The sequence below is a fragment of the Linderina pennispora genome (assembly GCF_002104995.1).
Source record: "Linderina pennispora strain ATCC 12442 chromosome Unknown DL89scaffold_6, whole genome shotgun sequence".
Classification (NCBI taxonomy): domain Eukaryota; kingdom Fungi; phylum Kickxellomycota; class Kickxellomycetes; order Kickxellales; family Kickxellaceae; genus Linderina; species Linderina pennispora.
Window position 1 is genome coordinate 1,052,841 of NW_024468254.1, and position 12,309 is coordinate 1,065,149.

At 54.0% G+C, this 12,309-nt stretch overlaps 6 protein-coding genes across 6 annotated transcripts; 3 read left to right on the forward strand and 3 right to left on the reverse strand.

The window, feature by feature from the left end:
- The first annotated feature begins 91 nt into the window (after window positions 1-91).
- On the forward strand, window positions 92-1,011 carry DL89DRAFT_267546 (Pre-rRNA-processing protein pno1). The gene has a single exon (XM_040887539.1). It carries the CDS (start codon window positions 166-168, stop codon window positions 880-882), a length of 717 nt encoding a protein of 238 aa, XP_040743958.1. The 5' UTR covers window positions 92-165; the 3' UTR covers window positions 883-1,011.
- On the reverse strand, window positions 938-1,621 carry DL89DRAFT_209381 (uncharacterized protein; the record flags this gene model as incomplete). Its single annotated transcript, XM_040884160.1, has 1 exon — window positions 938-1,621. A coding segment is annotated over one exon (684 nt), but the record flags the coding sequence as incomplete, so codon positions are not given.
- A 546-nt stretch (window positions 1,622-2,167) lies between these two features.
- On the reverse strand, window positions 2,168-3,023 carry DL89DRAFT_155338 (uncharacterized protein). Its single transcript, XM_040883612.1, has 2 exons — window positions 2,929-3,023; window positions 2,168-2,583 (listed from the first exon to the last, which is right to left on the reverse strand). Exons 1-2 carry the CDS (start codon window positions 2,929-2,931, stop codon window positions 2,272-2,274), a joined length of 315 nt encoding a protein of 104 aa, XP_040743960.1. The 5' UTR covers window positions 2,932-3,023; the 3' UTR covers window positions 2,168-2,271.
- Window positions 3,024-4,767: 1,744 nt separating this feature from the next.
- Window positions 4,768-6,500, forward strand: DL89DRAFT_267548 (uncharacterized protein). Its single transcript, XM_040887540.1, has one exon. The coding sequence runs from the start codon at window positions 5,019-5,021 to the stop codon at window positions 6,414-6,416; it is 1,398 nt and encodes a 465-aa protein (XP_040743961.1). The 5' UTR covers window positions 4,768-5,018; the 3' UTR covers window positions 6,417-6,500.
- DL89DRAFT_267549 (uncharacterized protein) lies at window positions 6,431-7,429 on the reverse strand. Its single transcript, XM_040887541.1, has one exon. It carries the CDS (start codon window positions 7,307-7,309, stop codon window positions 6,521-6,523), a length of 789 nt encoding a protein of 262 aa, XP_040743962.1. The 5' UTR covers window positions 7,310-7,429; the 3' UTR covers window positions 6,431-6,520.
- Window positions 7,430-10,405: 2,976 nt separating this feature from the next.
- Window positions 10,406-11,020, forward strand: DL89DRAFT_207253 (uncharacterized protein; the record flags this gene model as incomplete). Its single annotated transcript, XM_040884112.1, has 1 exon — window positions 10,406-11,020. A coding segment is annotated over one exon (615 nt), but the record flags the coding sequence as incomplete, so codon positions are not given.
- Window positions 11,021-12,309: the final 1,289 nt, after the last annotated feature.

Below are 12,309 nucleotides of genomic sequence, written 5' to 3' on the forward strand. Positions count from 1 at the left end.
GATCGAGCCGAGCCGATTGATCGCTAAGGAGGAGATCAGCTCGGTGAAAATAAAAAATTTCTCAACCCAAATATTTTTTCTCCTAGCCGCTTGCTTCTCATTTGGCCACACCAAGCTCCTCCTTCTCTTTCACAAAACAACTCTATTACGACCATACATTTCAGAATGACAGACGCCAAGCCAGTTGCACAGGACGTCGCCATGGACGCCGAAGAAGTCATTATCACAGCGGACCAGCTCCCGGCCAGCACCACGTCAGCCGGCCCCACACAGCCTGCAGCCACCACCGACAAGCCTGATTTTGCGCCGCTGTCGGCCAAGGAGGTGCGCAGCAAAAAGAATGAGTTCCGGCGAATCCGGGTGCCGCCGCACCGGTTTGCGCCGCTGAAGAACGACTGGCTGAAAATCTACTCGCCCATCGTCGAGTACCTGAAGCTGCAGGTGCGGATGAACCCCAAGTCGCGCATGATTGAGATCCGCACATGCGCGGAGACCGAGGACCCTGGAGCGGTGCAGAAGGCAGCCGATTTTGTGCGTGCCTTTGTCCTGGGCTTCTCAGCCGAGGACGCGCTGGCGCTGCTGCGTATGGACGACCTGTACCTGGAGAGCTTCGAGATCAAGGATGTGAAGACACTGAACGGCGACCATCTGTCGCGCGCTATTGGTCGCATTGCCGGAAAGGACGGCAAGACAAAGTTCACCATTGAGAATGCCACTAAGACGCGTATCGTGCTGGCCGACTCCAAGATCCATGTGCTGGGCACTTTCCAGAATATCAAGGTTGCGCGGGACGCTGTCGTCAGCCTGATTCTCGGTAGCCCGCCTGGCAAGGTCTACGCCAACCTGCGCACAATCGCCTCGCGGATGAAGGAGCGCTTCTAGATGTCTTTTATTTTGGTAGTGGAAATTTGAGCACTTTACGCAGCCCCACGTGCTGGAACACCAGGTTCTGCACCAGACTGAATGCCGCCGACACTGCCCAGTAAAGCACGATCGCTACGGGCTGGCCAGCAGCAATGTATGTCATCAGCACCGGGCTGCCAAACGCAACAACGTCAATGACCCTGGACATTGTGGTTGGCGGTCCTCTGCGCATAAATTTGGCGGCCGAGCGCCGGGCAACTACAGCATTGGCCAAATACAGCGCACCTGTGATTGCTGGCAGCACAAACGTGGGGTCTGCCACCGTCAGGTCCGAGAACCACAGGATGCCCTCATGTGCCATGGCGGGCGCGACGTCTACGCTTGATCCCACTGTGTCGAAATATGGCAGCGGCACGCCGCACAGATGGCGCAACACGTACGTCATCGAGACCCATATGGGGAGCTGCGCCAGCGGTAGCAGAAAGTTCATGATCGGGTGGCTCCCCTGTTTCAACAGCAGCTCGTGGTGCTTCCGCCGGACCCGCTGCTCCAGCAGCGCCTGGAATTGCATTGGTGTCAAGCTTTTGTCGGCCGTCTCCAGCCGCAGGGACGCCCTCATGCTGTGCTGCCATGCCGCGCTGACCCGCCCCAACCGCTGTGCGCGTGCCATTGCCCGTTGCTGGTAGATAAACACGGGCAATGTCAGACTCCCACGCAGCACCACTGCTGACCCAACAATTACTGCCCACCACGGTGTCGCCGTTGCCGCGCCCCCATGCGATGTCTCAAGGAGCGCCTGCACCAGCTTGAAGATAAACGGGTAGCTGGCATCAGCATTGCCCCCCACGATATCAATGTCCCCAAGACTTCCCCGGTGGCCTTGTGTTACCAACATATCTTTATCACTGTCAGCCGACGAGGTTTGCATGAATTTCGAGGTACTGAACGCACGTCGATCAGCCATTATGCCCATTGGCGTTACAATGCCACTGCCACCGGGCAAAAATCGAGATTTCGCCTGTAACAAAGATACGGATCGCCAAGTTGCAATATGAGGTGCGTTGTGGAGAACCAGTCGTGGGCCCAGTGCGAACTGACGCGAATGGCGAAGTGCCATAATCATAGCGCTGCGCCGCATATTACTTTGCTAATCAACCTCTTGTCGAAATGAAATATCGATAGCTAATGAGTTGAAAAGAGTGTGGGCTACTTCGAATATCTCTCGTAATAATAGCCCCAGAATAGGAATTTCGATGAAACAAAGAAAGTGGTTCGGGACAAGTGTAAGTGAGTGGTACGTTTTTTTTGCATGAATCAAACAACCCAACCCCTGCCACAATACTGCCAATGATTAGGGGGAATGAGCAAAGGCCGAGACGGAAAGGATTGCCAAAGTCGCAAATGCACTCAGTCGCTCAGCTGCGGTGCTTGGATAACAACCAGCAGGTAGCTGTGGTCGAGCGCAACCATGATCTCGTGCTTCGTCGTCCTGATCCGCAAGAACGACAGCTCATCAGAGCTCTCTAACTCTTCGACAATCTCCGCCGCGTCCCTTGCCAGCTTACTCAGTAGCTTTCCGTGCAGTTCGCTTCGCTCAGTCTCTCCTGTTGTGCGGATCACACGCCCATCCTTGGTCATTACTATTACTGACTCGACTCCACGCTTTGACGCCAAGCGATTGACGGTCTCATCAATATCAATTTGCGATTCACTAGTTGCCTACAAGCATAGATTGTGACAGTGGATTATTCATAGGATTGCCCTTGTCTGAGCGGCAGCATGCATGGTGAAGTAGTCTGGGGACGAGAGAGGGGAGAAAAGGAGGCTGTTGGGCTCAAAGAGCAGTTGAAAGCGTTTGCTCTAAGCGGAGTTCAAATCCGGGCTGGTGAAATTGCAACCAAATACCGCAGTTGTGCGCGCACTTGGTGCTTGTGCGTCCGAATGCAAAAACGGAAGGCGGCTGTATTAGCTTCATATAACTTTATAAAGATCCGTACCACCCCTCCACATTGTGTCAGGATCCCTACAAAGCACTGACTCCTGGTACAAAGCGCTGACTCTTACCATTGAAATTCCTTCTTGTGGGATAAATAAATTGGCTGCTATATGTGTTTGGTCGATCGGAAAGGATGGGGGAAATGAGATAGACAGTGGCCAAAACATCCATGCGCTAGAACCGCGGCCTGATCAATCCATATGAAATGTGTATTGCCTATCAAGACAGATGTATGGGATTGGTCCTTAATCGCAACTTCATTAGTAAACAGATTGCAAAAACAGATGATTGAAAACGAATTGAATAAGCAACTATTGCTTCATGTTGCACTTGGCTAGCAGGCAAAGCAGCCACATGCTTCAGGGGAAGCAAGCCCACAAACAGGCACCGCCTCCTTGCAATAAGTCCGAGTACCCTTGGGATTCCACTTCCCCTTTATTGATGCAAGTCCACAATGGTTCCACAAGTATGCCTGATGCGCACAGCTTTGCAGCTGTCTTGCATCCCCAAGCAAGACCAACTACGCAATCGACTGGACTGTACACCCTAGTGACGCTTTGTAGAATACATGATGGCATCGCTTGACTCTTGAGTCACTTTCCTTAATAGCGCATGGGGACTGCTCGACAATGATCTGTCTGTCGCGCAGAGTGGGGCAGGTCAAACTCGGATCCAGCCTGGCCCATCGCGCCCCCCCCCCACATATGCAAACGAAATGGGGAGCGGATCAAGGCAGCGAAATATTCGGCTCGTAGGGCATGGGCTGGGCCCTTTCTTGCACAGGGCGCATGGTGTTTGCCAGCCCTAATGAATGACAGCCCCCTCTCCCACGTTCCTGACATGTCGAGTGGTCACGCATTTCTCGAGCTTTAGGGTCTATAATGCGCATAAACTCCGTTAATATTTTCAGAAGGCTGGTGGTTGCAACACCTCACAGTGGAAATAAGCTTAAGGTAAGGTGACCTATGTGTTGAATGGCCGGCAAATAAACAAAGGCTAGGCGAGTGATCAGACCAATTACACGCCTTCATCGTCATTCAACCCCTACGCAAGATCCATTGCAACAAACAAAAGGAATGCTCAGGGTGATCAAGACAAGACGGACCCGAGGGTTAAAAATAGAATTCAGCTGTGGCTGCAACGGCTGGCACTCCTTGCAGGCCGTGCACTAGACCCGCCTTCACATGTCCTGCAGTGGGCTAGGTGATCGCAACTCGCCTACATTTGGAACATGGCAATTCTGGTGGGTCCCAATGCATTCAGCACCAACAATGGTCAAGGCCTCGAAAAATGTTTGGGAGGGGCGGCCAGAACCCAGCTAGAGTTCCCCGCCCGCTCTCTGCTGAAAAGCGCTGGCGATAATGAGCCTGTGAAATGGCAGGCCATGTAGTACAAGATCGTTTTGTAATTGACAATCGCTCTCAACTTTAACCAAAAGCCGTAACGACACCGAGTATGCGAAAATTCAGCTGTAAGACAAATAGCCAACGCACCTTGAAAGATTGGGTGCACAAAAGCAGAACATTCCGGCTGCCAGTGCAAAGGGGGAGGCACCCACCCAACCGGGGGTTTGGCAGCTGGGTAGCAGACCTGATAAAAGTCGCCGAGACCATTGGAATTCGGGTCTTCAGTATGGGGTGTCCAAGCCCGCAATCGCAAATTTCAAGAAGAAAAAACCACATGTTTATTTTTAAGGATGGGTTTCTTTCGCTCTGCACACTGGCAAACAAATATGCAACCGCTCTCGCACAAAAAAAATTAGGTCACCTTCCACATCACAACTGGTGCTGGTACAAGAGTATGTGCTGCCCGGTCTTTTCTCGTGCCGGCATCGGATGGATCGCGTCCTGAGGATATAAGGAACCCCTCATTCCCTGATGCCTTTCTTGTTTCTTAGTTCTTATCATCAACAATAGACCCTTTTTCAACAGCTCTTTTACTTTTACTTTTACTTTTACCTTTTCTTTCTCAAATCCCTTGTACAGCGAACGGGGTTCCCACATTTCCCGATATATTCACCGCGTCCCCTCAATCCTACGCCTTGCGCCTATAGATCAACAGCAGCTCTCTCTCCCCATCCCCGTTGCTCCATACCCTTACGCCCCAATCCAGCTATATTAGTTTTGCCATTTACGTCCTATTTATCACATCTAAAGACATGGAGACATATAGAGGCTGCATCGAGACCACCGATGATGCCCTTCTCATTTTTGAGGCGTGCCGCCTCGGCATGCTGCAGCGCGTGAGCCGGCGACTCGTCGAGGAAGAGCGCAACTGCATTCAGTCTGGCTCTGTCTACGTCTGGGACGAGAGCGAGTCGGGCATCCGGCGCTGGACCGATGGCAAGCGCTGGTCGCCGTCGCGTGTCAACGGCTGCTTCCTGATTTACACCGAGCTTGAGCCCAAGACCGCCGCCGCCTCGTCGCCGTCCAAGCCCGGGTTGGTCAAGAAGGCCCTGTCGCTGTTCACAGCACATGCGAGCAAGCTGCACCTTGTCTGCTACTACAACAAGGAGGATCTGAACAACGGCAAGCTGATTACACCGTCGCAGGACCCGCTTCTGTGCAAGCTCCCGATCCCGCGCAGCCTGTATCCAGATGTGATCCCAGAGCTCATCCACGTCGCTTCCAGCCACAGCATCTCGGGCTATCCGATGCGCGCCGATTCGTATTCGCGCTCGTCTGCGCTCTCTTTGTACCCAGTGGCCCAGTCGTCGTCGTTGTCATCTGCCCAGCGGTGCAGTGGCCAGTCGCGCTCTAGTGCTTTGTCATCGGTGGCAGTAGGTTCAGACTACCTCCGCAACCAATATCCGCTTGTGCATCGGCAGGCACCACCGCAATACTTGGCCTCTCAGTGTGCAAGCCCCCAGGCTCGCCCCATTAGGCATCAGTGTCACTCTGGACCAGTAATGCATGACACGCACCAATCACCGCTATTTCAGCCGCACTATATGGTCTCGGTTCCTGCCGGTAGCCCACAGCCCACCGCCAACAAGGTCAATAATCACCAAACTCTGGCGATTTCCAAATACGACCCGATCTCCATGCCTCAGGGCCCTCGGTCTGCCCCGCTTCTCCGCACTGAGACTAAGCAGGAGCAAAATTCCGCCATCCAGCAACTGCAGCACCAGCAGCAACATCACCCGGCGCACCCGATCTCCGAGCTTCAATACTCGGCTACTTCCCGGAGCGGAGTCATCAATCACCGCAGCATGAGCCAGCCCGTGCCCCCACGCAGCAGCATCTCGCAATCCACCGAGGTCTTACCGTTGGCCATGGTGCCGTGCCAGCGGTCAAGCACCACGACCAGCATGGCTGGCACCAGCAGCTCGCCATCGTCGAGCAGTGTGCGGCTCCCGCCCATCTCTGACCTGTTCAACGCAGTCGAGCAAATTTCAAAGCGGCGACCAGCCAATGCCCCCTCGTCGGTGGAACTGTCCGGTGCCCGCGGCCGGTACATGGGAGAGCCATGGGGCCGCACCAGTGGCTTGCGGTCAACCATTCGTGGACCCGGTGGATACCTAAGCGGGAACAATGACATGGCCGAGCACAAGTAAAAAACATTGTCTTTCTAGTTTATTCAATTCGCCTTTTGTAACCTCATTTACCTTATTATAGTGCTTTCCAAAAAGTGCAACAGCCTGCTTTTATAAAACATATGTTAAATCCACTGGTCGTCAGTTACCACTGGCTCGATCCGGACTACATGTGAAACTGTCGCTGCTGGGGTGCCGCGGGTTGGGAAGAACCGCCCGAGTGCACTGCCTACATTGTCGACAAACTCGTCGGCAGCTCTCTTGACACCGTCTCCCCACAACTTGACATCGAATGTCTCCTCGTCGGCATTGCCGTCATCAGCAGCAGCCCTGTTGAGGTCCAGCCCCGCAACGTCATTTTGTGCCCAGTCCGAGTTAAGGCTATCCTCAGTAGCGAGAAAATCCAGCTGATTTGGGTCAAATTCCGCAGAGTCAAGCCCAACAGTAGCGATGTCGTCGACCTCTGCGGGCTCTGCAGAGTCCAAAGAGGCACCTGCAGATCCAGCAAAGCCCATGGCGCCAAATGCGCTACTGAATTCCGCTGACATGCTGGCTTTCGGCGAGACAGTTGGGATGGGCCAGGCATCAAGCATGCCGATAGTGGAACTAGACTCGGCAGAAATAAACCCATACAACATGTCGATTGCAGGTGCGGTGAGCTCAATGATCGAAATGGGTGTTTGTGATTCGACGCCATATAGTCTGGCTGGACGAGTGGAAGCAGGGCTGGCGATCTTATCGAGAAGTGCCAGAATACCGCCGCCTGGTGCAACACTGCTTTGGCAATCACCTTGGCATTGGGCACTGGCTGTGGACGCAAATAGCGCCGCAGTGGGCGAGGACACTAGAACAGTAGGCGAAATGATTGCACCCAGTGAGAGTGGGGCAATGAGCGATACTACAATGACGTTCATGGTAAAAAAAAGCGTATCTGAGTGAGGGAGTGGTGGTGAGGGGGTGCGTGGAATAAGAACCGGCAAGGTGATTGTCAGACCATTTTCATTTTATACGACGCCCTTCGCGCAGGAGAGATATTTGGTATACACCATGGAATCAATCGTGGTACACCCCTGTGGTGGTGGGGATGGAGGGCTAATACATGGATATGTATGCCGTGCACGAGTCATATTGCGCAAGCGCAAGGGTGTACATGCAGGGAATATTAAGAAGAGCGCTGGACTGCAGTAGGGAATGAGGGGTTACTGTGAAATTCCGTTTTTCGACCCCTTTTCCTTTCACCAACGGGGATCGCATGTCGATGCTCACATGTGGCAAAGGATAGAAAAAAGTTGGGGGAAGTGCAAAGTATGTGATCAGCAAGTCGATCATCCGATCACTTTGACGAAGAAAAAGTCTTGGGGTACACAGCGGAATGGGAGACTGTGCAAAAGACGTCGGCACGCTATTCGCAAGTGTGTCGGCAGATATAATCAGGCATGGAATTGCAGCGAGGCGCTTTTGCCCAGTCGAGTCAGCGGAAAGAGTAATTATTGGCGGGAGGCGTGTCGGCCTGGCTGGCTCCGGGGGTTGAGAGAAATTGAGAGGCTGTACACAATATAGGCGCTTTTCAGAGCTCAATACCCCGTGTATATTAGTGCTATATTCGCTCAGTCAACTACGCGTCGCCAATGGCTGCTGTATATATGTGTGTGCGTGTTGGATGCCAGAGCCGCTGCTATGTGCAGAAACGTGCGCTATTGGGTGGATTGCCCATGCTGGTTGTGATTTCTCCTAAAAAGAGCGTAATTTAGGACGGCTAGTCGGTCATGTGGGGCCACAATTGTGTCGTTGCGAGATGCAATTACTGATGGTTGCTATTGGACAACTGTCTGCAATTACAGCAAAAGGACAGCGAGTCCACAAAAGACGAAGCCGTGCGGCCGTATAACCGGAAGCGACCAGACAATGGACACAACTGAAGGAAAACGCTAGCGTGGTAGGAGCCGTGTCATTGTAGACTGCGCCGTTAAGGTTGCTACTGCCTGGTTGTCTTTCTCGCCTGCTAGAATGGACAATGCACGGTCACTGAAAAAATCGATGCAAGGTACATTGCAATTGTATGCGGTCTCAGCACATGCATACGAAGCGGTTTGTTTTGATTTTTCTTTCTATTTTTGTAAGGCAAGCGAGCAGACGGGCAGGAGGGTGGGATTGATGCAGAATCATTGAGGAGGTCCAATGTGGAGGTGTGGCTTTGGCCATGGGTGCTGAAAGGGGCTAGAGCTGCAAGCACAGACTTGGCGGGGAAAGGGGGTAGAACTGGGAAAGCGGGTTCATATATGGTAGTCATTATTAATGAGATACATGAGGTAGCCATTGTCATGTCTCCCGTTGAGTGGGCAATTCAACGGCCGCAGTTACCACTAATTGAGGCTATCTGGCCAGTGGGCTTTTGAAAAGGAATCGAGAGAGCCATGGGAATGAGGAGGGGAAAGCGAAGAGGCAAATCGCTGGCTGATTCCCCCACCTCTGTATCCCAAGTACAGAAAATATCTGCAGGCGCACTATTGCCAGCGACAAATGCGCGGCTCTACCCCCCTTGCAAATCCAAAACAGACGGGGCCGAGGTATCGAAGATTTGTTTACGGTTCCAAGACGTTCAGGAAGACACGTACAATAGACGTTCATTGAACTCGCCCGGCCAAGCGATGTTGGAAACCGCTGGCCATGACCCAAGGACATGCCGGAGGAGAAAATAGGTTCCTTGCTCCCGAATAGGGATCGACAGCGGGCTGTTTTGGCTCAGAACCGTCTGGCCAAATTTTTGAGCGGTTTGGGTCCTCCTGTCCAGTGCAAAAAAGAGTGCTTTTAGGCTCTGAAAAACAGGGTGTTTTGCGTATCACTATTCCACCCCATCCATTGGCCGCCCAGCAATAAAGCATACTCTTTGCGAAAGTTGCTTTTAGACTTCTCTCTCCTCTGCTTTTTAATTTCGCTTCCACCTCTATTTTCTTGCTGTACACGCGTTTCCTCGGCGGGTGAAAGGCATCTAGTCGGGTTTCCCAGCCACAGCTATATTCAATCGACTATAATATTTGCTCATGTGTTAAGCGGGGCGGCAAACCCAGAAAAGCACTCGCAACAAACTACACAAATAAGCACTATTTCGCATATACACTCCTGACGTCGCTGGCGTATGCGTGCACCCAGCCCTTCTGCCTTTTTCCACCCTTTCTGCGCCAAAAAGATTATTTCCTCCTTTTTCTCTAGTTGTCTATAGCTCCATCAATTTTCCCTCCCCTTCCCACACTTGCTAAGCTTACTTTTCTTATTATACTAAGCCATCGTAGCTTGTACGCGGTCTGGCTGTATTTTTTGTCGCCAGGAACTACGCATTAACCTGCAAGGAGACCAACAAGCGCTCTACCGCTTTGTTCCCAGCAAACAAACATCATTTTTCACGCAGTAATTGTGCTCCCTCCCTTATACGCCACGAGCCTGGGACCATTTTAAAAAGGAGCTTTGACAGCACAAAGCGCCACAGGCTCACAAACGGGCGAACAAACCGCGTACTGTCTGTGCTCGAAAAAAAACTGCCCGCTTCCCACTCCTCTACAGCCCGGCAGGCTCCAACCGTTCTGTGTACAACAAACCCTTTTTAACACTCCGCTCTCTTTAAGATTAGTGTCCCTTGCTCTTCCTACTTTTCTCCCTCAGCTAGAGCGACCTGGCACCGCATTTCTCCTCTCATCTCCAGGCGTGCCAACTTTGCTCACATATTTTTAGTCTCGCCTACATCCCTTTGATGTGCCGTGTCGTTCAATTCCTCTAATTTTTGTCATTCTGTTTTTTATTTTATTTTCTGCTCCCTCTTCTGAGCACATTATTCACGAAGGAATCATTTTTTTCTTCGGGTTCGTTATAAACCACCAGTTTTTCTCTCTCCCTCGCACCCCTCTCCTTTACAGCATTTCTTTTCTCTATTATTCCAGTTTCCGCGAACAACCTTTTCTCTACCCTCTTTTATTATTACCTACATTATCCCTGACACAGCCATGGGAGATACACGCATGGAAACGTACTACGGCTTTGTAAGCACCAGCGAAGACGCCCTCGCCTTGTTCGAGGCGTGTCGGCTAGGATACAAGCAGCGGGTGCCACGACGCCTCAGCGACGCCGAGCGCGCAGCCATTCGATCAGGGTCGATATTTGTTTGGGAGGAGAACGAGTCTGGCATGAAGCGGTGGACGGACGGGCGCAGCTGGTCGCCGTCCCGCGTGCAGGGCTGCTTTCTGACATACCACGAGTGGGAGGGCCGGCGCCGAGCGCAGCGACACCCGACATTCCACACAATGCACGGCTTCAACATGTCGATGCTGCCAGCGTCGATGGCGGGCATCCACGGTATGCCATCACAGCCCATTCCCATGGGTATCGCCCGGTACGGGCATTTTACAGGCGGACCAACCAAGGCAGGCTCGTCGCAGGTACAGTACGGGTTCCCCAAGGAGAACGGCATGCTAAAGAAGGCATTGTCAATCAAGACCAACGACGGCAAAAAGCTGCATATCATCGCGTACTACTCCAAGGAGGACCATGCGCGCCGCCGGCTGCTGACACCCACCAACGACCCCAACTTCCCCAAGCTGGTGGTGCCGCCCAACCTATATCCCGACATGTCGCCCGAGTCCATGTATGGCGCCAGTCACTCACTCAGCACCACATCACCGACGCGCGGTACCACCGACCTTGGGCCGAGGACGCGCGACTCAAATAACAGCGACAGCAACGAGGAAAACACTCGTCGGCTGGGCCGCGGCCACTCGAACCCCGGCACGTCGTCAATGGACGTGGACATGCTGCCCTCAGCATCGTCGCCCAGCCACTCGCTGGCGCCGCAGCATCCGCCGGCTCCGCACAGCGCAGCAACCACGCCGACATATCAGTCGTCCAAAACACGTGTCCAGTCACTTGTCGATGATGCCCCCAGCATCCCTGGCACGTCCATGTCGCCGTCGCACCACCTGTATGCCAGCCAGCTGCCGGCATCGCGGCCCTCAGGCGAGCACCAAAGGAGCCCCCATTCGGTGCTGCCCATGAATATTGCTACTGCCGCGGGCATGCGGCCAAGCAGTAACAGCTTCAGCAGCGGAACAAACTATCAGCCGGCGTCGTACTCGCACCTGCCTGCAGCGAGCCAGGGCCAAGCCGCCGCCCCGCCGCACTACCAGCCTTCGAGTGGCTACAAAAGCGGTCCCAAATACCTGGGCCTGGGTGGTCCACTGGGACTGGGTGGCGGCCACACGACCCGGCGCGCCCCTCCAGCGCGCTCCATTACAACGGCAGGCGTGTACTCGCGCAACACATTCAACTCGTCGTCATCCTCGTCGCACGTGTCCGCCGGCGAGCCCCTCAGCAGCCCTTTGGCCACCGAGTTCAACACCAACCATTCGCCGATGATGTGCGATACTGCCGAGTCGTCGCGGCGACCCAGTTTTGTGCGTGGAGCGCCGCCGCCCATGCCGCTGCTGCTTTCGCCGGTCCATCCCCCACAGTTGCCGCAGCCCGCGTCGGCTGGCGGTGCCGCGCCTATGCTTCCAGACTACACGCCTATCAGCCTGGCGGGCATCCGCGGCGACGTCAAAGAGGGCCCGCGGCGGCTGCCGTCGATATCAGCTAGCCTGCGCAACGACTCGCCGCCAGAAACAACGTGTTCGCTGGGCGGGCTCGGCATTTTGCACACCAGCGTCTCGGCGGCACGGTCATCAGCGCTGCCGAGCCCCATGCCCACGCCAAGGCAGACTGCATCGCTTGGCTTTGATGGTGAGCGGACAAGCCCGCCGCACCGCAACAACTACCCCGACTCCCTGTCGCTGCTGGCGACGACGGCGGACCGGTCGCATGGCCAGCAGCGGCAGGCGTCAGTGTCCAGTCGGTCATCGATGCACCCGTATTCGCGCAGCGGGCGGCGTGG